The 27,659-nt window shown below is 41.1% G+C and overlaps 3 protein-coding genes across 3 annotated transcripts; 1 reads left to right on the forward strand and 2 right to left on the reverse strand.

Annotated features, from left to right (window-relative positions):
• Positions 1-867: 867 nt before the first annotated feature.
• Positions 868-13,179, reverse strand: orc1 (origin recognition complex, subunit 1). The gene is made up of 17 exons (XM_080769562.1): positions 12,941-13,179; positions 12,669-12,796; positions 12,103-12,275; positions 10,769-11,207; positions 10,198-10,459; positions 8,824-8,889; positions 8,350-8,457; positions 7,507-7,744; positions 7,055-7,161; positions 6,545-6,646; positions 5,725-5,896; positions 3,045-3,152; positions 2,408-2,557; positions 1,697-1,816; positions 1,415-1,584; positions 1,173-1,260; positions 868-1,080 (listed from the first exon to the last, which is right to left on the reverse strand). Exons 1-17 carry the CDS (start codon positions 13,036-13,038, stop codon positions 886-888), a joined length of 2,724 nt encoding a protein of 907 aa, XP_080625688.1. The 5' UTR covers positions 13,039-13,179; the 3' UTR covers positions 868-885.
• Positions 13,180-13,525: 346 nt separating this feature from the next.
• prpf38a (pre-mRNA processing factor 38A) lies at positions 13,526-20,970 on the forward strand. The gene is made up of 10 exons (XM_080770418.1): positions 13,526-13,708; positions 16,241-16,400; positions 17,027-17,148; positions 17,766-17,851; positions 18,770-18,880; positions 19,019-19,125; positions 19,272-19,298; positions 19,476-19,567; positions 20,114-20,162; positions 20,470-20,970. The coding sequence occupies exons 1-10, from the start codon at positions 13,579-13,581 to the stop codon at positions 20,513-20,515; spliced, it is 930 nt and encodes a 309-aa protein (XP_080626544.1). The 5' UTR covers positions 13,526-13,578; the 3' UTR covers positions 20,516-20,970.
• Positions 20,971-21,643: 673 nt separating this feature from the next.
• On the reverse strand, positions 21,644-25,124 carry LOC308320211 (interferon-induced protein with tetratricopeptide repeats 5-like; the record flags this gene model as incomplete). Its single annotated transcript, XM_080770529.1, has 3 exons — positions 21,644-21,648; positions 23,820-24,853; positions 25,120-25,124. 3 exons carry the CDS (start codon positions 25,122-25,124, stop codon positions 21,644-21,646), a joined length of 1,044 nt encoding a protein of 347 aa, XP_080626655.1.
• Between the last annotated feature and the right edge of the window lie 2,535 nt (positions 25,125-27,659).

Here is a 27,659-nt window from a genome sequence, read left to right on the forward strand (position 1 = left end):
TCAGTAAAACTATGCCTAAACCTATACGTAAACATAACCACAGTAAAACTGCCTAACCCTAAATTTATTTCTAACCTTATTCTCAGTAAAATAAAGAATACAAGAACCACGGCACCGAGCAGTCTGCGTGAGGTCGAAGAAAATAAAGTAAATCAAACTGGAACCTTCAGATTTCAGGTGGTACACTATACCTCCTGAGCCAGACACCCGTGCACCAATTCCAACTTCCCACTGTTCCACCGAGTACATCATGTAGAAATATTTTTCTTGCTTTGAATGTTAGATTAAATTTCACGCCCCCCCCCCCCCCCCCGATAACATTTTGTGAATAAGAGGTTAACATATTATATAAAATGTTTATTCCAAAGTAGAGCAAAATATCACATTTTAAATGAGCCAAACAATCAACATTAGACTTTGAACTAGCTCAATTACACTAGTTCAATTACACAGATATTTAATAAAAACACAACAAACTTCTAAAACAAATATAATTAGGCAAATTCAGATTTGTATAATGATAGCAGAGTATTGCCATAAAAAAAGCTGTTTGTATTGGTGTGTTACGGGTCATGTGAATCTGAAGAGGCTTCTTGTGAAACAGTGACGCAGCGGTATCCAACATGTAAGGATGGGACGATAATTATTATAGTTTATCGTGATAAAAATCACTCAATAATTGCATCGGATTTATCCTAAAATCGAATCAAAAAAAAGAATAATTGGCCTTTGACTTCACTGGCACTTAAACCCTCTATACATTCCCCCCAGAATGGTGTGGGGGGGGGGGGTAACAAAGTTAAGCATGTTTTGATTATAGCTATAAAATTGTTAATCGCAATAATTTTTTCCACATCGTGATCTTCTTAAAGGAGGCAGTCTTCTTCAGTCACTCTTGAGAGCATAGAGCACGTCATCCTGACTGACATTGAGACGGACACGTTGTAGCACTCCCAGTCGGCTGGCCTCCAGGAGCAGCAAGCGGCACGCTCCCAGACGCAGGCACACTGCCAGGCCCTCTGAGACACTGAGGGGCTCCAGGCCCTCCACACGACACAGGGCCTGGTGCTGAACAAACACCTGCAGGGAGAGATTAGGTGGAAATGAGAGTCAATTAATGGATATTACGTTTCCCCCCCCCCCCCCCCCTTGAGATTGTAAGTATGATTTACCTGTTGGAAGGTGGCCTCCTCCAAACCCAGCCGCCGAAACTCGGCAATGACCGCTCTCAGGAAGAGCTGCTCCTGAACCGATGCACTCCTGACCACATACATACAGATGTACACAACATGCCATCGTGTCAGATATAAAGGGCTTACTCTCTAAAGCAGTCTAGTTCCAGTTCTTAAATATCCTAATGTAAGCACTGAACAGCCGAATTCACCGCTTAACAATTTCATCAGCAGAAACCCACCTGATGGCACTGATATATGCAGAGGAGAACATTTCGTCCAGCGCCTGCATCACGTGGCTCATTCCCACCAATCCCGTGACGGAGGGGTTAGAGGCTGAGTGTTCGCAGATCTCAGTTGCCCGACGACAGATGTCCAGACATCGCCGAGCATCTCCGGACAAGGCTGCCACCTACAGGATTGGAAAGTGGATATATTTAGTCCATTTCCCAAACCAGTACCCATACTGCACTAACGAAAGCAACATGTTGACCATGTTGAGAATTGAGATGGATCATAGCTACCTTTCTGGAAACCAGCTGGAGAGCATCTTCTTCGAAGGCCTTCACCTTATTCAGTCTGGACATGATGATCTGTTGCAGCTGCTTAAAGCTGTAAGGCTGGAACGACATCCTGGTCAGACCCTGGGTGTAAACAAACACACAAGCAAACAAAACTTACATTAGCACAATGTGTTTCCTTTTGTCTTGGTTCACACAGATTACTTGTGGGAGGAGACTACTGAATATGTTTCCATGTCCAGGGATAGAGAACACGTCTTTACGGCCAGTTACAACACCCTCCTTAAAAACGGAATCACTGGAGGATATGGTCTGTTGTGTCAAGACAGGTCGCCCAGCCATACTGCTCACAGAAATGACAGATTTTAAGGTGGGCGGAAGTGGCTCAGGAGGTTGGGAATTGGAACATTCCCAATTCGATCCTAGGCTCCCCTTGCGTTAAAGTCCAGATGTCCTTGAGCAAGACACTGAACCCCCTACCTGCTCCCGATGAGCAGGTTGGTGCCTTGCATGGTTTCCCCTGCTGTTGGTGTGTGAAGTGTGTATGAATGGGCGAATGTAATGTGCATTGCAAAGAGCTTTGGATAAAAGGTGTTATATAAATGCATTATTTACCATTTTACCAAGCAAAAAACACCAATGTCAAATAAGAGTTTAAATATATAATATAGTACTGTAAATAATAGTATAAATGAAGGCTTAAGGCTCTCTCACCAGTCTGCTGGCCACCCTGTTGATCATGATCCTCTCTGGTAGGTCCATGGTGTTGGCGATGGTCAGAACCACCAGCCGGGCGTGGCGCCGTGTCGGCCAATCAAACAGGTTGTACATCACGTTCTGCTTCCTGGTCCACAACAGGTCCAGCTGTAGAGACCCAAACAACAGCGTCAATCTGTTGCGGTACTACTATAACAAACATACTGAAATACTAGGTTGTCGGTCTAATGACAGTCGGACCCATGACACACTCGTTCTCAGGCTATTGGGCCCTGAAACTTACTTGAGGTAGTAACATCATGTAAAAGGTAATTGGGAGTTACAATGCTTTTACACACAAATAGTGAAATCAGTAACTTGTTTAACTTTGCAACTATTTAGTTAAAGCCGTACGATTCAAACTACTAAGATGGGAGAGCATATAATGTATCATGTTCATTGCTTTTGTAGTTGGTACTTGGTAGCCAGCATAGTGAAAACGGAATCGACAGACCAGGTGAGGTGAATATGATATAATGGTGAAATGACATGCCAGGGCACTGACTCCAATAATGAATATACACAATAAGAAAAGAATATATATAAATGGTATGCCAACAGATGCTCTGGTCTCTGGGTAAAGAACAAGACTCACCTCATCCACCAGCAGCACAGTGGTCTCCTTCTTGGGAGCGGGGTTACTGAACCTCTTCTCCAGCAGTGCTGCAGCATGGTCTGATGTGGCCTTCTGCCCTGTCAGTTTCTGCAGATGATGCACGATGATCATGGAGCACACAGGTTTAGTTTTTATTAGTATTCAAAAAGGTATTTAGGCAGAGCACAGGAAAGCTGAAAATGAAGAAGCACGTCGAGGTACAGGAGGGAGTGCTGTGCCTCAATTCTATCCTCGGCCAGTAGGGGGACATGTGGTTACTTAGTCAGGAAATGTATATTTTGATATTATGCCTCCTGTCATCCTGAATCAAACCAGACACATTCCAGTTAGTCCCCACAGAAATCCAGAGAGAACATTAATAGAGAACGTTAATATTCCGCAGAGATTAATTTATTTAACCTAAAATGACCAGTTATCAAACACATTTTTTATTTTTTTTAATAATCAAGTCATAATAATCAAATATTCCAATAATCGTTTGTGATAAAAATCTATGTTTTATTTGTTTTGGTTGCAAAGGTTATTGTCATTCAAACCCTGCCCACAGTAACTACAGTTTAGAGGATACACAATGTGGGTGTAATATTTATTCTTTTTTTTTTTACTTTTTTTTTTATCCCACGATTTTGTAACCCATTTTTCACCCCTGTGTCAATCATCTAATGTGATCCTGGGCTCTACACATCCTCCGCCAACCTGGGGAGAGCAACGGACTTAACTCATGCTTCTTTCATGCTTGAGTGTCCAAGTTGCTCCTTTACACCTGACAGGGGGGAGTTTCCCTGGTTGGACGTAGCGCGTGGAAGGAACACGTTATTCCAACCAGTTCCTTTCCCCTCCATCAGGCGCCCCGGCTGGCCAGGGGGGGGGCGTTTAGAGACCAGGATCACTGCATGTTTTTGTGAGGGTACCTACCCCTAGGGGACACGGGAAGAACATGCAAACTCCACACAGAAAGGCCCTTTCGCCAACCCCGCCTTCAGGTATGGGCACTGATGACGCGGAGGAGGAAACACGCCGCCAGCACCCACAGCGCCCCGAGCGGGAATCGAACCCAGGACCTTCTAGCTGTGAGGCGACAGCACTACCAACTGTGCCACCGTGCCCCTATATTTATTCTTTTCTGTCAGGACACAGATTCAGTAGGAACCATTTACATAGTTTCAAGTCAGACCAGATATTAGGACGGACCTTATGTGCCACACTAACTATCATCATCATTTTTCGCCTCCGACGGACGTTCTAGTATTCAGCGGATGGTCGAGAAATTCCGCGATTGTGGAATCTCGGATTAGTCAGTCTCTAGAGTTTCAAGCTAACTGTACACTCACAAATTGATTTCTTAATTAATATTGAACGACACAAGCTCTTCATCATCAGAACTATTTGACTATTGACTAAAAGCTAGGCTTGTTTTGACAGCCTGGGGAAAAAAACCCCACTGCCGGTTCCTGCCTGTAGTGTGTCCCCCCCTAGCAACCGAGGATCATTCAGATGGTGGCATCAAGCGCCCTCTAGTGGTTAACACTGAAGATCCAGTCTCTCGTATTTGGCACTCCGAGCGTTGGAAGAAAAAGACACGAAATCTCGTACCCGACAGCCAAAGAGTTAAGTAGTCAAGTAGAATATGTATCTCCACTACCCATTAGTCAGCCGGCTCAATCCTCACCTGTAATATCTGCACATAGGCCTGATGGGGGTCTGTCATCCTCACCTGTAATAGCTGCACATAGGCCTGATGGGGGTCTGTCATCCTCACCTGTAATATCTGCACATAGGCCTGATGGGGGTCTGTCATCCTCACCTGTAATATCTGCACATAGGCCTGATGGGGGTCTGTCATCCTCACCTGTAATATCTGCACATAGGCCTGATGGGGGTCTGTCATCCTCACCTGTAATATCTGCACATAGGCCTGATGGGGGTCCGTCATCCTCACCTGTAATATCTGCACATAGGCCTGATGGGGGTCTGTCATCCTCACCTGTAATATCTGCACATAGGCCTGATGGGGGTCTGTCATCCTCACCTGTAATATCTGCACATAGGCCTGATGGGGGTCCGTCATCCTCACCTGTAATATCTGCACATAGGCCTGATGGGGGTCCGTCATCCTCACCTGTAATATCTGCACATAGGCCTGATGGGGGTCTGTCATCCTCACCTGTAATATCTGCACATAGGCCTGATGGGGGTCTGTCATCCTCACCTGTAATATCTGCACATAGGCCTGATGGGGGTCTGTCATCCTCACCTGTAATATCTGCACATAGGCCTGATGGGGGTCTGTCATCCTCACCTGTAATATCTGCACATAGGCCTGGTGGGGGTCTGTCATCCTCACCTGTAATATCTGCACATAGGCCTGATGGGGGTCTGTCATCCTCACCTGTAATATCTGCACATAGGCCTGATGGGGGTCTGTCATCCTCACCTGTAATATCTGCACATAGGCCTGATGGGGGTCCGTCATCCTCACCTGTAATATCTGCACATAGGCCTGATGGGGGTCTGTCATCCTCACCTGTAATATCTGCACATAGGCCTGATGGGGGTCCGTCATCCTCACCTGTAATATCTGCACATAGGCCTGATGGGGGTCCGTCATCCTCACCTGTAATATCTGCACATAGGCCTGATGGGGGTCTGTCATCCTCACCTGTAATATCTGCACATAGGCCTGATGGGGGTCTGTCATTTTCATGCCGTTGATCTCAATGAAGTGAAACGGAGCAACCTCGTCCACGTCGGTGGCATGCTGCAGGCAGCGCATCACCTCATGGACAGTAGCAGTCTTTCCCGTGCCGGGGACACCAGAGATGTACATGCAGCTGAAATACAAAAACAGTGACATGTCAGTAGACTGAGAAGTGGGGGTTTTTTTTCAAATTAAATTGTTGGCAGTAGCCGTACCGTCAGTGAAAAATCAATCAAGTCTTCTTGAACAATGAATGATTTTGAAATTCAACAATAAATTCTACTAAAGCTGAATTCTTTTAGAACCGTTGGTATAGATGCATCAAAATACACATTTGCAAGTTATCAAGAAACACTTTTTATTACATGAATGTCCACATTTTACCTGCCAGCAGGAAGAACTGATGGTTGCTGGCTCAGCAATCTAACAGGTGGGACTAATAGTAGCGGCATATGACGGAGTTTTGTGAATTGCCACCATTTACATTAAGACATACTCCCAAAAAACGTATATTCAAAGCATGGCACGAATTACCCCCTCACCCCCGTTGTGAAAGCTTCGACTTTGGCTCGTTTTTAGGGCTAATAGAAGCTTCGACTTCAAAAGAATGATCAGAGGTGATTAGCAGATCTACATGCTCACGCGCATCACAATTCAACACCGATTGTAGTTCTGCTATTTTTGGCGAATGTTCAGCTCGGAATAGGAACGCTTGGGGTTCATGTGGTAAACACATGGATTTCCAAGTACATGAATTAGTGACTGAGGTCTATCTACTTACCCTCCAGTGCCATCCATGATTTTGCTCTCCACAAAGTTATAGATGTCCTGAAACTCCTGCTCTCGGCATGGCAGAGATTCGGGTACAGCGGACACGTGCAGCCTGGTATTAGACAGTGTGCATGCACACACGTTAATATGCCCATGTGCATCTTTACATATTCAATGAAAACTACACCTGGAAATCACTACTTTTCTCCCGGACTACTTTGCTTCAATAGAAAACTAGCAGTAATGTGGGTCTGCAGAATTGATACAACCATCAAACTACAACAGTGGTTCTCAAAGTGGGGTTCTTGAGGGGGTTCCCAGCTAAATTATTGATAAGTTAAAAAACCAAATGGACCCTTAAGGCCCATAAGGGTTGTGGTTCCATTTGTACACACTATTGAGTTATGGAGGTCTGTGGCATAATACATACCAAACTGGGAGTCTGTTAAAATTTAAATGTTTGAGAACCACTGACCTACGGAATGCACATGAGCTATGATGTACGGATGTTCCATCTCACCTGGTTCTGGCCTCCTCCAGAACATTAGCGGGCTGTCTGGCTGGCAGCGTGCGGCTGGGGATACTGGGTGTGGCATGACGAGGTGTCCGTGGGGTACTGGGCGCGACCTGTCCATTAAAGGCAAACAGTCATGGAGGCTTCCCTAAAAACGCTCTTCACACAAACAATCTTGCAACTCAGCGAGACAGAATCTACAATAATAAAGGGCTGCAGCTTGACTGATAAGGAAAAAGAAACACCGATCACTTCTGCATGAACAAGTTTATGAAATTGAGGGAAAAAAGCACCAAAACATGTGAAAAGAATTATGGAAATAAGCTATAGTAACCATTTTGTAGCATCCTTTTGAGTGTTACAGTATACAAGTGTTATTACTTATTATTATGGAGTATCCTGGAAACCAGCTCTTGCGAGTGGGAGCATTAGACTGGCATCAGGCAAGACGACCATACCTTCTTGGTGGGAGTTTTGCGAGGGGTCCTGGTGGAGGAGAGCGTTTTCTGTGTGGAGCGAGGTGTGCGGGATCCTGCCACCGCTCGTGTACTCTTCTTCACCGCCACCACCACCTCCTCCTCCTCACCCTCCTCCTCTTCATCCTCACTGCTGTAATTAAGCTCCTTCATAGACGGGAGAAAGTCGTCTCCATCCTCTCCGTCTGAGTCACTGCCCTGCAGGTTGTCCAACATTCTCCTACAACAAACCACAATGCATAGTTTGTTCATAGCTCAATCATCATGGGTTCTCATTTGACGTTCTCGTATAGGTTGTATATTATGCTGCAACTATCGTTTACCTTATTAGCAATTATTCTATTGATAACTTTTTCATTTATACTATACAACAAATCAACAAAGTGGATTACATCCATCATGAGCCCACTTGAGCCCGATTTACCTGTGTATACATGTGTTCAGATTCAAATTTGGTGTATTTTTGGTGCCACATCAAAAGCTGAACAATCGTCCACTCCGTTAACCTCTCTTCACTTAAGACTGCTTGGTTGCCAAGTTTGTTACTATGGCAACAACACTCTGGAAACAGTGACAGTTGTGACATCTAATAAAGCAATTGTCAAATATCCAAATATCCACTTCCAGTCAGTTTCTGAATTAACGTACATTACAGTAGATGTACAGTTAAGTCTATGCAGTAACGACGGTATCTCATGCCGAAAACAACAGATCATCTGCACCCACACAATGTGATGAGTTGAATAATCTCAGATCTACCAGAATGATATTTGTGAGCGTATAGATCTGCCATTTCTAGTAGCTTCTCTCTCAGTGGACACTTACATCTGCTTTTCGATACGTGAGGACACCAGCTGGGCTGATTTCCTCTTGGAGCTCCGTGGTGTTATAGCTGTTGGCAGCATGGGAGAGTTCTCATTGTCCACCTCAGCGCTGCGGCAAAGAACACAAATAGCACAGCTATGGAAGCATGTCAACTGTCAAGGACCTAATCTAAAAGTAGTGCATCATAATGTAGGACTCATGCTCAGAAGAATGATTTTGATTGTCATCTTAACAGATCATAAAAGAAGACGTGCATCTTCCAAGCATACATGGCTCTGAACTCTATACAAGGCATGGGGAGCCAAATGGTACTAATATTGAGAAGTATAAGAGTGTTTGTACTTGCGCTATGTAGGGGATACACATGTCAGGAGAACAGTTAGCTTTTGTTTTGAGTCCATTATCTAGTATCTACTATCTAGTAATACCACACATTAATCCTCAATGTCATTGAGGCATTACACAGGTACTTACAGCATCCCCAGTGCAGGTTCCCTGGTGGATCTAGATGAATCTAGCCTCCGGGAGGGAGTGGTAGCTCTAAGAATGCAGACATACAGTAAGTCACATTTCACTTCTAGGATTTGGACAGTGCATTGAACTGTTCTTTTCCTGCGAATGCAGGGGTGCGAATGTAGTCTCGCGTTGCCAGACTGTTGCCTCATGCAATTTCCAAATGCTTCTGTTATACAGTCTGGAGCAACAGAAGAGCATCATGAGTAAAATAAAAAGCCAAAGTGGAGCCTTCTCCCCACTTCAGTTTCTTCTTTAGTCGTGCAAAATTATCCTAATAAAAATCATCTAAGCATATATAGCTTGTTGCATAGCAGAAAAATAAAAGAAATAAAATATATTTTTGTGAATGGAATTAAGATGTGTGCGCTCCTTTTCACGACACCCCACCATGTGTTCAACACCAGTTTCAAAGCGTGAGGATATGTGAGCCAGCACAGCACTAAAGCCGTCTACCCTCCATTATACTAATAATCATGTCTCCACTCCATTTACCTACTAGGCTGGTAAAGTATTGGGCTACACGCACATTGCATATGGCAAAAATCTGCAAATTTGTGAGATGTTGCCATCTTTCTAGAAGGAAAGCGTATATTAGTCAATACAAACGTACTGTGCTGGCTTGCACGTCTGGTCAAATAAAATCCCAGTTTGGGCATTCACCCTGTGAACATCAAACAGGGTGGCCCACTCACTTCTGCCCCCTTGTGGTATAAATTCTCCTGGGGGTTGCTAGTCTCTTCCTAGGGGTCTTTGCCAAGACCGTTGGTAACTCCGTTTCAAAAACATCCTCCTCCAGGGAACAACTCACAAATAGCTCCCTAGAAGGGGTAGGACAGACTTAGGGAATCAATTAGTCCAACTAGAAGGACAACGCAGGTTGAGTCAGTGTGAAGTCGTCGATAACTAATGCACAGGATGGCTGACCTATGAGACTGTAGAAGAGAGTAATCTCATTTCACTAAACATTACTCCCTAATCTCCCGAATAGTCACCAAATCATCTTGTTCTGGACTTCCCATGTAAACCTACTTAAAATCAGAAGAACTAGGATACACAAATAAAGCATTCATACATAAAGTGTGTTACTTGATTAATTCAAACTATTCACTTCAGTCATGTAAATCAACTTTTGAACAGGTAGGGTTGAAGGCTGAAACCGTTAAGTAGTATATAAAGTACATAGAATGAAACACCAAGAACAAGAAGGGTTTTATACTGTATGTCACTCATATAGGTGGAAATAGAAGCAGCTAAATGTTAGAATTAAGGATATTATATGAAGCATGAGCAGAGCATAACTATTTGGACAAAGTGTGTGTATGACGTCCTTACTTGGTGGAGTCATGTTCAGCAGAAGAGGACTGATTATCCATGTCAGCAAAGGACAGTCTACTCAGACTGACAGCTGCAGGTTTCAGCTGGATGCTGTCTGGAGACCCAGTAGGCCTGCTGCCTGCCTTCCTGGGTTTCAGGCTGTAGGACTGTGGTGAGGAGTCGGGGGACAGCCTTTGGGCTAGCATCTCCTCAGAATCCATCTCCTCGTCCAACAGCTGGCTGAGGACATCCACCTGTGCCAGTATCTCCTTTGTTGGACCTAAAGGACCAGAGAATAACATGCAGATAATTGTATTCAGCGATATTAATGAAAACGTAATGCCTGATTTATACTTGGTTGCACATCAAGTCATGCACAGACACTTGTAGATCAACAATTTTCAGTGCGCTACACCAGCACGAAATGAAACCTAGTATATTTGCCCATTGTTTTGGCATCTAGTGTTAGGTATGCGTATGCCCATACCACGGATATGCTCTAAAACCATTAAAACTTTTTCATTTCACTAGGTCTTTAAGTAGAAAAGTTTGCTCGAAAGTAACAGCGATTTCCTTCTGAGAAACTCACTGCCGAGCTCCAGCTTCTTGCGGATGCCCGGTGTCCTGGCCATCTTGGCCTGCCTCTTTGCACTCAGAATCTTGGAGGCAGACAGCTTGGAGGCCGAGTAGATGGACTCTGCATTGGAGCATCCCAACTTGCCAGCGCTCATGGTTCCCCGGGTGTGAGCCACAGACCCTGCCTTGCGCATCACTGTGGGATCGGGGGTGGGGAGAGCACGCCGAGCGGAGCCTCTGGATGCAGGCGCAGCAGCAGGTGGCGAACATGGAGGTGAAGGAGGGAGGCTCGGTCGGGGAAGGAGAGAAGCAGGAGGGGAGGCCTCAGCGGAGTCCTCTAACAGCGCCGGGTCCAGCTCTCTGAAGGTCTTACTGTCCCAGGAGCGCTTCACGTACAATGTGTCCTTGCTGTCACATTCTGGGAACGGAGCTGCCTCAGGGAGGTGCTTGACCTGTGGGTAAAATGTCAGACATTTAATGTGGTCAATTATATTAATTACAATGACAGTCCAACCTAAAAGTACTCCTTCAATGTTAAAGGGATTGTGACATTAAAAAAGTAAGTACGGTTAAAAAAAAATAGGTTTTGTGAGCTCCAAAAAACCCTGAAATTTTAACATTCAATTAATCAAAACGTCTCTGCCTTTGCATGTGATGTGACAGACAAGACAGTGCACTTTTCATTTGATTTGATTTCTTATACAAAGATGCCACTGCCTGGCCCTGTATCGCAAATGGTCAAATAACTATTTGATTAAGGAATATAATATGCCTTTTGTATTCTTTCTGTACATCAGCAAAGTATAGATTGTTATGTTAGACATTGAGGGAAATAAATATTATCCAATTGTTTTTTTAAACGATCAAAACTTATCAGCTATCAATTAATGCATTAATCGATAATTCCCATCCCTATTCAAAACCACTCTCCAAGAGCACTTACGGGTGGCTACAATTCAAAAGCAAATTACCCCCACGCCCTTACTGTACTTTTCTTTCCTTTTGATTTATATATGATATTTTCCCCTTTTGCATAGTACTGTATATTTGTATGTTGTATTGTATTAATGTTCTGATGAATTGAAAATAGAGGAACCCAATGTAAACTTTGTGTGATTTTCTGGGTATTTCAATCCTCTTAACAGACCTTGTACTGTGCTTTCCTCAAACAGTGTAGAGTAAGCTGTAACGGTAGAGTAAAGTTGTAAAACAGAGAGAGTGCACAAATGCACAAAGAGAGTGCACAAATGTGACCCAATTGTCACTTGCTGGTCAGATTAATACCTTTACTTTTAGTGTTGAAAGACAGTAAACTGGAACTTCATGGACGTCCATGTTCAGATTTACCTGCACAGTGCTAATGATGGACTCTGCATCGATCTCATTGTCACACGAGTGTCCTTGGTAGTAAAATACTTCCTGTGGGTGTGGCTCTCTGCCCAGCAATTTCACCTTCCCTTTTGGAACCTCTGACACACGCACGAACCAGTCAACCAGTGCCTTTTTCTGTCTTCCACTGTCTGAAAATATAGAAGAGATGTTGTGTCTTTTCCTGTGTTCCACTGGCTGAAAACAGAAGTTATCTTATGTCTTTTTCCTGTGTTCCACTGGCTGAAAACAGAAGTTATCTTATGTCTTTTTTCTGTGTTCCACTGGCTGAAAACATAGAAGATCTCTTCTGTAACAAGAACCTCAGAATTCACATCTCTGTGGCATTCTTCTGGGACTCTTGTTTACCTTTTCTCTCCCCAAATACAGAAAAGGTAAACAAGGGTCCCGAAAGTGGCTAGAGGCAGCCAACCTCTTTGTTAGCTTGTGAAGGGAAAAAGCTTCTGAAGGCAAAATGTTATGTAAAACACATCCAAAAGCACCTCCATAATGTAATGTAATAATGGAACTGGAAATGTCCTCACCATCACCAAATAGTTTGATGAGCTTCCCCACATAAGGACTGTCTTCATCATCCCCTTCAATGAGAATATGTTGGCCAGTCGTTACTCGTGTGCACCGTGGAAGTCCCTCTACACTGATATACAAGGACCTACAATATGGCAGACATAAATAATAATAATTGAATCACATCAAAAGCAAATGTTTAGAGTATGGATTTAAAAATGCACACATCTACGGTACGTTTCAGAAAATATACCATTAGTAGTAGAAGTGGGTAGAAGTTACGACTTACTCATATTCATAGGTCTGCAATTTCCTATTCTGGTTGGTCGGCCTGCCACCCCACTTGTAGATTCGTCGCACCCTCAATCTTGTAAAGTATCGGACCATGGTTGACAAAGTGCCGAGCGAGCTCAAACTCCTCAAAGATAAAACTATATCAGATACAAGAAAATGACAAGACGATTGTCCACACTCCACAGTCCACAGCAACGCCAGGCTTTTCTCTCAACTTTAGAAAGGAAGAATCGATTTACGATTATTACACAAACACCAGCAGAAAGCAAGCAGCGATTCGCGCGAAAATGACGTATTTCCGGTTGACCAAGTTATAAGCCAATCATCATCAGTCATTCTCTTCGCAGCTGGGACCGAGCAGAGTAATAGAGTGGCGACACTAGTGTTGACTCCCATTGTAACAATAAAATGCGGAAGAGCTCATTCTATCTCAATGGGATAGTTCCAATTTTTGGAACTAGATCAAAGCGCCACTCTTGGATTACTCTGGGACCGAGGCCGACGGACGGTGACACAGGAAGTGAATGAATGAGTTGACACGGAACGGAAGTATTTCAGTATTTTCTCCTTCCTAAGTTCCTCCTGCTGGCTGCAACTGTTGTATCGTTCCCTCTCTTTCATTCCATTATAGTAATGGCGAACAGAACGGTTAAAGATGCCAACAGTATACACGGAACAAACCCACAGTACCTGGTGGAGAAAATCATCAGAACTCGAATATATGAGTCTAAATACTGGAAAGAAGAGTGCTTTGGTCTCACGGGTAAGCATTTTACATTGCCGAACGAACGAGCTAACGTTAGTTAGCTAGCATTAGCACACTGTTCATGCACGACAACCTGAAATAATTCACGTGTGATTTTACCTTTGACTTGACTCGAGTTGAGTCGGTAATTTGGTTGAAATGTCTCCGTGTGACTCAGCCGTGCGTCTAAAGTCAGAAGTTGATTTCAGACTGAAATTCACTGTTTACTTTGAATTACCGGTAACTGTATTGTACTGTAACACGTTCAACTAGTTCCAAACAGTATGCTGTGTTTACTAAGTAATAGTGTTTCTTACCTTTACACAAAACTTGGGGAAGATCAAGAGTATTGTTGGGGAGTAGCTTTGTTACAAATAGTGGAACTAGTCTAACTACAATTTCCAGTAGCGTTTGGTAATTTAAAAAGACAAAATGCTGCTGGGACCAAGCTTACAGTACAATGTGTGTACATATTGGATGGACTTACAGTACAATGTGTACTGTAAGTCCCACCAATATGAAGACTTGTAAAGGTTTAAGTTAATGTTGCATATTAACACGCCGTAGTTAGCAAGATGATCTGCTGATGGTTTGATTGAATACTTTATTAGTCAGAAATGTAAATAGCATGTCATGTCATAGCCGCAATTTGCAACTCTAGATTTTTTTACAATTGGCTGAACCCAGAGTTGCAATAACCTCCATCAACTTCCTATGCATGTTTTTTGGTTTGTGATCTCCTGGTCTTAAATGACGTTAAACTCACCAACTTTGCAGCTGCAGTCCAAGCTTGAATTATCCTCTTTCAATCTGGTGTCGCTTGTTTATCATAAAAGTCCCCCGTAGAGATGTTATGAGCTACTTTCTGTCCAAAATATTCCAAGAGTGACAATATCGAGCCGCCATTTTGATTTTTGCAACGTGCCGTAAAACAAGATGTGAGGGGGAGTGCTTGTTTAATAGCGTCCCTCCCTCCCTAGGGCGTCGCCTCTTCTTTGGGTGTCTTACCTGCGCAGGTAAGATTCTATTAAACAAGCGCTCCCCCTCACATCTTGTTTTACGGCACGTTGCAAAAATCAAAATGGCGGCTCAATATTGTCACTCTTGGAATATTTTGGACAGAAAGTAGCTCATAACATCTCTACGGGGGACTTTTATGATAAACAAGCGACACCAGATTGAAAGAGGATAATTCAAGCTTGGACTGCAGCTGCAAAGTTGGTGAGTTTAACGTCATTTAAGACCAGGAGATCACAAACCAAAAAACATGCATAGGAAGTTGATGGAGGTTATTGCAACTCTGGATTCAGCCAATTGTAAAAAAATCTAGAGTTGCAAATTGCGGCTAGTCATGTCATACAGTCAGGCTTTTGAGCTTTAAACGATAAGGGATAACTCAAAACAAGTCCTGGCCAGGGACTTGTTGTTTTCATTGTGCTCCTATGTATTCAATTTATTAACATAGCATACAAAATAACACATACATCAGCAACAAAATATAAAACTATGAAGAAAAGGGTGATGTCTAAATTCAATGAATGGGTTAAACTGGGGGGAAGCAAATATTAGCAATCCGGGCATCAGGATAGATTGGTTTTCAAATACATCTTCTGCACCTTGTCTTTTAGTAGCCCTAGAACGGCTCTTGTTGTTACATACAGTATGTACAGTATTTCACATACATGAGCCATAGATCACATCCATGATTTCTGGTAGAACTTGTGAATGTGCGGCATAAATGTGATAAATGCTCCGTTTGTACTCGCCCATTAAATAATTCCAAAGACGTGGTGTGAAAAATGGTCCTCTAGTTTTATTTATATCCATGTGAAAGTTCTGGCACAAAACGCGTATTTAGTGAATTATCTCCACTTTTTCAAGAGATGCACACGGACGCCTTTCTCTCCGGCGAGGGGGGGCCGGAAAGATCGATGAACTGATTTTACAAATACGTCCTGTTTTCCCGCAGACGTCATCACCAATTGACCAGGGAAACACAAAAGTTTGCAGTCACACAATTGGCAGGTGCTTTGCGATAGGTGCTGGGTAATTAATCACACCACCTGCCAATTGTGTGACTGCAAACTTTTGTGTTTCTCTGGTCAATTGGTGATGACGTCTGCGGTAAACAGGACGTATTTGTAAAATCAGTTCATCAATCTTTCCGCCCCCCCCCCCTCGCCGGAGAGAAAGGCGTCTCTTGAAAAATTGGAGATAATTCACTAAATACGCGTTTTGTGCCAGAACTTTCACATGGATATCAAACTAGAGGACCATATTTCACTCCACGTCTTTGGAATTATTTAATGGGTGAGTACAAACGAAGCATTTATCACATTTATGCCGCACATTTTCATATCTACCAGGAAACGGTGCAAGCTATCTATGCCTATGATACATGAAAATTTACGAAGTATAATTAAATGATCACAGGCATTCTAGGTCTAGTCTTTTAGCAGCTTTGACATGTGAAACTTCAACTTAATGATTAAAAGACAGGGCATGTGAGAAATGTAGAACAAACTCCCCTCTCTTCTGCTTTGTCAACAGCTGAGCTAGTCGTTGACAAAGCCATGGAACTTAAGTTTGTTGGTGGAGTTTATGGAGGAAACATCAAACCCACGCCCTTCCTTTGTCTCACACTGAAGATGCTACAGATTCAACCGGAGAAAGACATCATTGTGGAGTTCATAAAAAATGAGGATTTCAAGTAGGTTTTGTTGTTGTATGAAACTATGAAAAAATTGAAAATGTCTGGATGACACCCCATTGTTTTAAAATAACTTGTAAGAGTCTTGCACACGGAGTCCTTTTTATTATTATTATGTGTTTGAATAAATTTGTAAGATGTCATTGTCAAAACATAAATACAACCTCATGTTTTGTCAATCACATTTACGCCTCTGAAACGTCTTGCCATCATTCAATCAAGATGTTCTAAACTTTGAAACGATCTGTATAATTCCACAACCTTGTTTGCAATTGAAACTTCTCCATGCAGTTTATGTGATCTCAGGATTCGATGGCCCCAATATTTCCCTTAGATTTTTCTGTTTTCAATAAGTGAGAGGACTACAAAAATAATCTTCATTGCTTAGTGCTGTTAAATTCAGCAAAAACTTTGAACTAAAATAGAATAGAAGCGTCAGACTGACTTGGTGTGCATTGCGTGTCGTTATGTGCTTAACTCTATTTTTTAAAAGATACAAAAAATACAGACTCGGTGCAGGCCAAGGAAAAAAAAGGTTTTGTAGATTCCGCCCAGTCACCATGTATGATTATTATTATGTATTTCACTGTTCTGCGTCTGATCACATATTTGCTCTATTTTCTTAGATATGTTCGCTTGCTTGGAGCCATGTACATGAGATTAACTGGCACCTCAGTCGACTGTTACAAGTACCTGGAACCTCTATACAACGACTACAGAAAAATCAAAAGTCAGAACCGAAATGGAGGTGAGACTACAAAATAGATTGCAAATATATTAATAATACACAATTTTACCAACTCAAAGTAACCAGGTTAGTTGCAAGTTGTAACACAACAATTTTACTTCCACACATTTGTGCTTATGACTTGACTGGTATATTTGACATTGAACTCTAAGGTTACTTAATACTTACTGGCCATAATGAATGAAACATTTATGATGGTGGCCTCCAGGATTTACAGCATTTACTGTACATGGCCTATTCCTTCCCACAATGCCTTGCCTGTCCTATAATGTTTGTATGTGTGTTCCAATGGATGTAGTTACTATTACTAACAAGCTCTTGTTGATACATTTCATTGGTTAACTATTATAACCCACAGACAGACTTAACCACTTTCAACCTGGCACCACTAGTTTAGGCATGTCATCATAGGCCAAATATTATCACATTTTAAAATGGCTAATCTGCTGACTCACAACACAGAATGTGTTGTGAAGTTGTAGTTCAGCTATTTATAAAATATGAAATAAGATGATACAAGGTTCCTGCCTAACACTGACAATATGTGGGCACTATATTATTGTAGAGGTGTTGACATTAATAAGAAGGATGAATTGTCAATTCACTTTCTGTTCCAGAGTTTGAGCTGATGCACGTAGATGAGTTCATAGATGATCTTCTTCATGCAGAGAGAATGTGTGACATCATTCTGCCCAGGCTTCAGGTAGGTCATCTATATTCCTTAGAGTGGCCAATTTGGACGGTTTTACGACGAACAGTCTTTTTTTATTACTCGGCTGTCCTCCGTCAGGCGCAACCTCTGGCCGGATGCACAATTGTCCTGCATTTGTGAGAGTGATTGCAGTGTAAATGTTATTGGTTATATTTCCATTTCTCTGTAAATCATCTGTTATTGGTATAGAATATCAGATGGCAGCCACTGGCCATGCATTGCTGTCTGAGTGCATTTCGTATTGTGCTCGCTTCCAACTGTCACTCACGCTGAACACTACTCCCATGCTTGTTTACATGTGGGGGTCGGATGAAACTGACACCAAGTACTGTAGTTGTCATGCAGATAATCTGTGGTAGATTTGCGATAAAATGCCAAAGCAGAAAACAGATTTTACTGACAGAATGACTCAATCTGAGAACTGCAGGTAGGCCTACCCTCTCGGTTTTTACCCATCCTGTCGGATCCCCAATTGAGAACAAAATAACGGCAGCATAGCTATCCAGTATTCGATGTCACGAGTTTCCCCATCTCTTCCACACTATCTGTTATATTATTTAATATATGCCTGATTATGCCAGTCCCTACCAAGTGTGGATTAGATTTAAATTGGGACAATTTAATTTAGGAATAATTGCATTCAACAAAAACCCAAGAAAATACATACTAAACATGTAAAGAAAAATTGCTTGATAGAGCATCACAATAAATTACACAACTTTAAACCTATTACAATATATTTGAAAATATCTGATTGAATTAAAATGTAAAGATCTAGTGCTATCTAAAAAAAAAATCTGGAATAATCTTGGGGTCCTTGACATGAAAATGTTTACACGAGTGGTTAATGGAAAAGGTAATTTGCAGACCTGAGTTTCTGTTGCTAATGTGTGTGTGTGTGCTCTATAGAAAAGGCAGGTCCTTGAGGAGGCTGAGCTGTTAGACACACGCATCAGTGCTCTGGAGGAAGACCTGGATGAGGTGGAGAGCAGTGAAGAGGAAGATGAGGAGGAGGAGAAGGTAAATTAACTATATTTGTATCATTTGATAATTGTTTGTGATGCATTTGTTATCAACTTTTTAAATGACATTTAATATTGAGCGATCCAGTGGCCTAGCTAATGGCCTTGTGTTATCCGTCTCACCACCGCTCTGCAGCCAGAGAGAGTCCAAACTCCTGAGCCACACAGACGCAATTACCGTGACAATGACAGGCCCAGGCGCTCCCCCTCGCCACGCTACAGACGAAGTCGCTCACCCAGAAGGTCTGTTTTTTTAAATTATTATATTTATTATTAGTTATTTTTACTATGGACACATTGAGGTTTTCCCCTGGTGTGTCTTATACTGTAATAACTGTATATTGGAAAACTGGAAATGGTCAACCCTGCTTTGTCTCATGTCCCACCAGGAGGAGTAGGTCACCAAAGAGGCGAAGGTACAGTATACATTGTTTTTCAATGGTTACATTTAAAAAATATATTTTTCTATTTGTTAAGCATTCACATTCTTTAGAAAAGTATATCAGCTGGTTTGCCTAACTTGTAACCTGTAAGTAGACGGTGAAAGAAAAGTATCCACGTTGAATCGTGTGTGTGTGTGTGTGTGTTCCCAGCCCGTCCCCCCGTAGGGAACGTCACCGCAGCAAAAGCCCCCGGCGGCACCGCAGCAGGTCCAGAGACAGGCGGCATCGCTCCAAATCCCCAGGTGACCCCCCTGTCTGTCCAATTTGCATATCTTTGCGGTTGGGTAGAAACCTGGTATCTCCATATTTCAACAATTTTATTTTATTCAATATTGCTGTGTTGAGTAAAAGTAGACTAGCGGTCTACATTCTACAAGCTCGATACTTTGATTCGATGTTTTTTTTTTTTTATTGCCGTGAAAGTAGTTGCTGTGGATTTTATAATGATTTAGCTGATAAAAAAAAAAAGTATTAACAATAGCTTGTGACTAAATAACTACATTGGATCACAGGTTTTTTTTTTACTTCCATTTCTTGAAAAGTAATGCTTTTGGACACCTGACTTCAACGATACACAAATGACTTGAAGTTGTGTCGACTTTGTGACTGAAGAAACACTCCTCATTATCTGATTTCCAAACGACACCCAGTTGTTGATATCAATAAGGAGATGTGGTTGTTCCTGTTAAACATAACAGTTTTAATGATTTTAGTAACCATCAGTTACATGGAGCTTGATTAGACAGATATATGCACCACCTATTCTAAAGTAACATTAATTTCACCAGGTCATCACAGAAGTCACAGGCATCGCAGTCACTCCAAATCCCCAGAGAGGTGAGTGGTACACTGGTACGGCCTGAAGGTGCAAGTCTAATAATAGGTTAAGGATCCAGACTTTTTTGAGAGGCGCTAGCCCCACTTATGTGTGTTTGTGTGTATAATGTACACACAACAGGTTGCAATAAGTTGTGAACTCGTGTAGATCTGCTTTTTATTTTTAAATGTTCTATTTTTTTTATTTTTGCAGAATGTTCACTATTATTATGCCCAGAACAGAGACGCTAGTGTTAAATAGTTCTAGATTGTGCAAGGAGCCTACTGGATCTGCTAACCAATGCCATTATTTTCTTTTTTTCAAAAGGAGTTCAAAAAAGAGTCACAAGAAGAGTCGAAGAGGAAATGAGTGATGTTTTGTTTTTTGTTTTTTCCCCTTTTCATGGATTTACATTTTTAATTGTAAGCTGCCCAATAAGGAAGCTCTAACTCTTGAAGCTTGTATGAAGCTTAAGCTTTCTGAATATTTTTTACATCAGATATTGAAACAAATTGGAACTGTTAAGATATTGAATTTATACCAACTGAAGCTGTCTTGCAATTATAAGCATCATTCTGTATGTGCTTTATTCTGCATTCAGTTGATTTTGTACAATAACCTTAGTTGTACAGTGGAGCAACCGATATACACAGCCAATGTTGTTCCGAATAAATGCAGGCAGTAGGCCTAAATTGAGCATTTTTGTCCAGGCTGAAGAGGTAGTACCTCTAAACATTATTTTGTTCTATGTTTGACATGTATGTAACTGTAATTTTACATTGTATAATACATTTATTACAGAAATAAAAGAACCAGCTGTTAGTTGTACATCTGTGGGTTTGTTTTATTGGCTCAAAATGGGACCAATTCAAATGAAAATTATGACAACTCATTCCATAGTTCATACAAATATGATTATATCACAGGTGACTATCTCCATATAAATAACTTTAAAGCAAACATCTGAACATGTAAATGACATGCATTGATATATTAATTTGTTGATAGACAATTTATAATTGACAGGCTGTCCATATTGATTCATTGCATGTTGGTGGCAGAATCTTGTTCATAATCCACTTTTAAATGTGGAACCTTGGTGATGTATACTATTATTTTGGAAGGAACTATATTTTTGACGCGGCAGGGCACAGGCAGGGTTCATTCTCAACGTTGCAGCCCGAGGGGTGCCCGGGGAAGAGGGGAAGGTGGTCGCACCCTTAGTTGGATAGGGTGTCGGGCTCCTCTTGAAGTGTAGCCAAGAAATCTTGTATTTCTGGACACCTTTTGAAATTAAATCTGGAGTGTAGTGGTATTTCTGCTGCCATTATGTGATACTCTATTAACATGTAGTGGTCTTTTACATGAAAATGTAAGTGTTTCACATACCAGTTGTAAACCATCTGTAACGCTTTTGGCTCTAGGTTACTTTCTAGCATTTTACTGTCAGCTTTTGCCTTGTACTGAATTGACCCTGCATAAACACTGGCAAGAGCTAGATTTAATCTGAGAGAAGAATGAGAGTAAAGAGAGAACTTCCTCAAGGAGACTGATGGCCTGATCAATAAGACTTTGGTTCAGGTAATTGTCCCTGTCTGAATATGCATTCAAGCATGTTATGGCAATCAATGTCATCAAACCCATTTTTTGGTGCAACCACTCCAAGGAACAGCTTTGTCCGTGTGTACCTATGTGGCCATGAGCACGAGAATGACTATTAGGACCAGTAGGGGCGCTGTTGCCAGAAACAGAGAGAGATAGTGCTGCACGTGCTGCACTGTTGCCTGCTAATGAGAGAGAGAGGAGGGGGGGAGAGGAGTTGCACCACTCAGTTCACACGGGTGTGATTTTTCTTTACAGCAGCGAGAATTGTAGTGGTAGCCAGGTTAGATTACTAATCATTAAAGATGTCAGGCCTTTAGTGATAGAGCAGAGTCTACTGAGATGTTTCTCAAATGGGCACTCCGGTGGCATGTGTGTGAAGTCTGATGAATTACTGTGAACCCAGTTTCTGATCTGAAAGTATTTGAATAAAAAAATGTATTGGGAGGTTGAATTGTTCAGATAGTTGTTGGAGATAGTTGCAGTTTCACTGCATTTTCAAAAGTAAATGTCCTACCTACTTCATCTTATGACGGTGTGGAGTAAAAAAGCATAATCTTTCTGCCTGATTTGTATTTTTTATTTTTATTTTAAAGTGAAAGTAGTTAAGTCTAAAGTAGTTAAAGTCAGCTTTTTTTCCTGAAAGGTTGCGCTTAATGGACAGACAAGGTTTCCACTTGATTGCAACAAAACACAAATTACTCCCCTGGATTGAACTTTGTGACTTTAGTACGTACATGACAGATGACACTCTCCTCATGTGTATGTTGATGTGTTCCTTTGAAACTCTTTTGTATGTATGCCTGGTTTTCAGTAAACATGGAGCTTGTTATCATGGAACTTGATTAGACAGATATATGCACCACCTATTCTAAAGTAACATTAATTTCACCAGGTCAGAAGTCACAGACATCGCAGTTAAACCAAACCCCGAGTGAGGTGAGTGGTACACTGGTACAGCCTAAAGGAGCAAGTCTAATAATATACGTGAAGGATCCAAACATTTTTACTTTACATTTAAGTTTACCTAGATGATTACATACGGATACTCCAATGTTTGTATGTACAGTAATTTATTACGATCCTTTAATCTCTTAAACGGTACTTCATTGAGCGGGGTCCCCCGGGGTCTATGATATGTCCCCTCCTCCTGTTCTGCTATTTTTGCAGAATGTTCACTATTATGACATCCCTAGAATAGGGACCCGACATGGTTCTGGATTGAATAAGGATGCCTTTAATGGATCTGCTAACCAATAGCAATTAGCAATACCATATTTTCATTTTTTTTTCTCCAAAAAAGAGTCAAAGAGGAAACATCTGTTTTTGTTTTCATGGATTTATTTTTTTACTTGTAAGCTGCCCAGTAATGGCACTATTCATTTTACATCATATATTGAAAACGATCTGTATACAGTGCATATGAGTTAGTTTTGTACAATATTGTAAACAATTGTATTGCTTTATGGTATGTTAATAAATTCATCAATCAGTCAATCAATCAATCAGTTTAAAGTGTTGCCATGAAATCTTGTATTTCTTGACACCTTTTGTTCATCAAATTGTTATACTATTGTTACGATATTTGGAGGGTAGTGGTATTTTTTGCAGGCATAGCCGCAGGAACTATACTTTCCGCCAGGCAGGGCGGAGGCAGGGTTCATTCTCAACGTCCTCAACGTCCTGTGCAGGGCGGTACCTGGCGAAGGGGTGAGCAGTCGCATCCCAAGTAGTTCCCACGGATAGGGTGTCAGGCTCCTCTTGAAGTGTAGCCAATAAATCTTGTATTTCTTGACACCTTCTGTTCATCCCCCGATTTTGAATTTTTCTCAAAATGCTTACACTATTGTTAAGATATGTGGAGGGTAGTGGTATTTTTGCTGCCTTCATGTGATATTCTATTGACATGTGACGGTCTTTTACATGATAATGTAAGTGTTTTGCATACCTGTTGTAAAACATCTGTAACTCTTTTGGCTCTAGGTTACTTTCTAGCATTTCTTTATATATCTGGTCAGCTTTTGCCGTGTACTGAATTGACTCTGAATAAACAGCGGCAAGGGCTAGATTTATACCAGAGAAGAATGGGGGAGAAGAATGGGGGTAAAGGGAGATAACTTCCTCATAGAGGCTGATGGCCCGATCAGTAAGACTTTTCTTCAGGAGATTGTCCCCTTGAAAGATTTTCCATTTGTAGCATGTTGCTAGAATCTTTTTCAGATAGCGGTTATTACTTGGCCCATCGGGATGCCTTTCCAGAGCCTCTTCTGCCAAGTCAATAGCTTCATCGAAAAGTCTCTGCTTTATATAAAGTCTCAGTAATGGCCTGATACCACTGTAGCTGCTCACAGGCTTTAGCAGGACTCTCTGAGCCAGCTCACGCGTCTGATTTTCGATCACTTTGCCTGTATAAGCAAGTCTGTCAAGATAGATCGCAGCCAAATACAAATTTTCTGAATCATTTTCCTTCGCAGTTTTCAATTTCTTGAGCTCAGCTTCCTGAATTGGAGTGAGGTTCAGTGCAGTGGAGTAGGAGTAGAGTGAAGTGCTCGCTATGGCCAAGGCCTGGCTAGTGAGCCACTCCACTCTGTCAGGTTCCATACTGATAGCTTTCTGGAAATATTCTATGGCTTGCTGCTTTCTCTCTAGGCTAAAATGCATCAGGGTCCAGGCCTTTTCAGCATAGACCTCTGCATGGAGCTCATCTGGAGATGGAGATGGATATTCTTGAAGCAGAGCCTCTACTTTTGCAACATATTCCTGGCTTTTTGCTTGTTCTTCAAGGTGGAAGTGCAGCCAAGCCATGTTGCTGTAGTTCACCAGTAGCCAGGGACCCTCATCTGAAACGGTGTTTCTAATCTGGCGAAAGGCCTCTGCTGCCTTGCTGAAGCAGCACAAAGCATCATTTGTAGTGGAACCCAGGTCTTGAGAGCTTAATTGGTAGTGGATGTATGCCTGCAGGTTATAGATGTGACCCAGCCATTGGTATCCCACTTGAGTGCCAATGTCCTCTAGGTCATCTCGGAGACGCAATAGTTTGAATCTGCTGTCGTCTATCCCCCATGTGAAGTGACACTCCAGTGCCTCCAGCTGAGTCCTTAATGTTTGACTGGTTAATGATAAAAGTTAAACACGGACGTTAGATTTATGGTGTTATTTGTGAGAAATGGCAAATATTTTCCATGTGAATATTTTCATTATTCTTTTCATAAAGAAGTAATATAGGCTATACAATATACACTATACAGACTATATCTACTGATTTATGTCATTATTTGTGAGAAATGTATAGGGAAATATTCTATATGAATAGATAGACCACATTTTTGTTTTATTTGTAAAACAAATACAGATAGAGAATTCTTTAGTGCTTACCTCATTGTACAGTATGTGTGTGGTATCCGCTACTTCTTGCCAATGCCGTAATCTCTTGAGTACGACTTCTAAACATCTTTTGTATCTTTGCCCTGGTCTGGGAGTGGCACCTTAAAAGTTCATGTTTAACTTATATGGTGCGATAATAGTATGGAATAAAAGTTGTACCTTGAGGTTTAACTTTCGTTTCACTGGGCCCATTATTATCTGCATAGTCAGAGAATATACACAGTGGAAAATGTGACACTAGGACACATGGATTTGATCTTTTCATAGATATAGATAATTTCTGTCTCTTTATGTTGTTCCCAGAGATAGGGTTAAATAAGTTTTACACACACCACCAAAGACTGTCACTGACCGTTTTGTCATTATGGAGCTGTCATTCCATGTAATAAAATGTTCCTCCACAGCACACACACACACACACACACACACACACACACACACACACACACACACACACACACACACACACACACACACACACACACACACACACACACACACACACACACACACACACACACACACACACACACACACACACACACACAAAATCATGATACTAGGTAGCCTACCTCACATAGGTTTGGCTTCTACTAAAATGAAACTTATAATTTATTATTATTATTATTATTAGTAGTAGTAGTAGTATTACTATTATTATTAGTAGTAGTAGTATTATTATTATTATTATTATTAATATTATTATTATTATTATCTGTTTGCTGTCACTGTTAGATAGATATGTATAATTTATACATTTACAATGTTGCAATATACAACTTTTTTCAACATTTGAATTTTTCTTCATCAATAAAATTCTGTTATGTTCATTGTACAGATATTTGGTTTGGAGGGGCATCACCGCTATTCAGCATTATACATTTCTAATGAGACACTCAAAGTCCTACAAAGTTGTATCACTTGCCTGGCAGCTTATCTTTTGCTTGGAACATGATGAAAACTTGACCTAATGATTAATCGAGATCGAAACAGATTCTTAAAATGTTTGAGCAGTATGATTAAGGATTGTACTTCTTCTTCTATCAGTTAGGATAGATAGAGGGCCGCTCCTTTAGCCAGTTCACATCTTAAGGTTCATGGTCCATAACTGTCACGTACAGTACGCAATACAGCTGGTAGGAACATTGTACGGTGTGAAATGCTTGTACTTTGAGCTTCATCAAAAGCCTTCAACAGTTCAACAGATTTTTGATGATGATGATGATGATGATGATGATGATGATGATGATGGTGGCTCTTCTCTGCTGGAGTAGAATTCCTGCATGGCAGGAAGCTCAGTTCTGTGAGATGTTGCACTGCACAATAACAAAAACGATGTACTTGTCTTTAGGCCTATAAGAAAATAGTTATGTCCCAACCAATATTTACAGTGTTTGCCAAGTGCTTGCTCATAGGGGAATTATTGGGTCTCTTTAAGAGTATGGTCTTGACCTGATCTCAGCATTAGTGCATATTTTGGAAAAATGTGTGTATTTGAATAGTAAACTGTAATGCAAGATAAGATAGCCTCCATATATGTAATTTTGTGTGTATAATGTAACAATCACTTAAAGCTTCACTATGTAACCTTTTTCTTTCTTTTCAAAAAATACCTTTTTAATGAATAAAAAGTAATTTTGCCCAATCTGTATGGTAGAGTATGTTAATACAATACAATTTATTCAATTGGGATGGTTGTATTTTTTCTCCTTGCTTGACATTATATTGTGCCAAAGGTCATGTCTCACAGACTTTGTGACTTGCTAGTCAAAATTAAATGTATCCCCCGAGCAAGCAGGCAGACTACCCGGTAGTCTATTAGCTCAATGGTAAAAAATGTATATATCATTCACTCATTCATGGTGAATGCCCTCCACATATCCTAACTGCACCATATTAAACTATGGATGATTAATAATTTAAACAACACCCATGTGCCTATACTATAGGCCCTAAAACTTAACCACTGTGGTTTGAGAGCCTCTCGACATTCTGTTGTCTATTAAAGGACTTTTAACCATAGAGTGCTTAAGTGGAGGATCACACTTAGCTCATAGGGACACTTTCTATTCTGACGATTAGGAACTTAGGAACTAAAATGACAGGACACATGGATTTGATCTTTTCATAGATATAGATAATTTCTGTTTCTTTATGTTGTTCCCAGAGATAGGGTTAAATAAGTTTTACACACACCACCACAATATTCTGTCTATGGAGCTGTCATTCCATGTAATAAAATGTTCCTCCACAGCACAGCACACACGCACGCACGCACGCACAAAATCATGATACTAGGTAGCCTACCTCACATATAGGTTTGGCTTCTACTGAAATGAAACTTATCATTTATTATTATTGTTATTATTATTATTAGTAGTAGTAGTAGTATTAGTAGTATTAGTATTATTATTATCCTTATTATTATCTGTTTCCTGTCACTGTTAGATAGATATGTATAATTTATACATTTACAATGTTGCAATACAACTTTTTTCAACATTTGAATCTTTCTCCATGAATAAAATTCT

This window comes from Protomyctophum bolini, assembly GCF_963924005.1.
Source record: "Protomyctophum bolini genome assembly, chromosome: 8".
NCBI lineage: Eukaryota > Metazoa > Chordata > Actinopteri > Myctophiformes > Myctophidae > Protomyctophum > Protomyctophum bolini.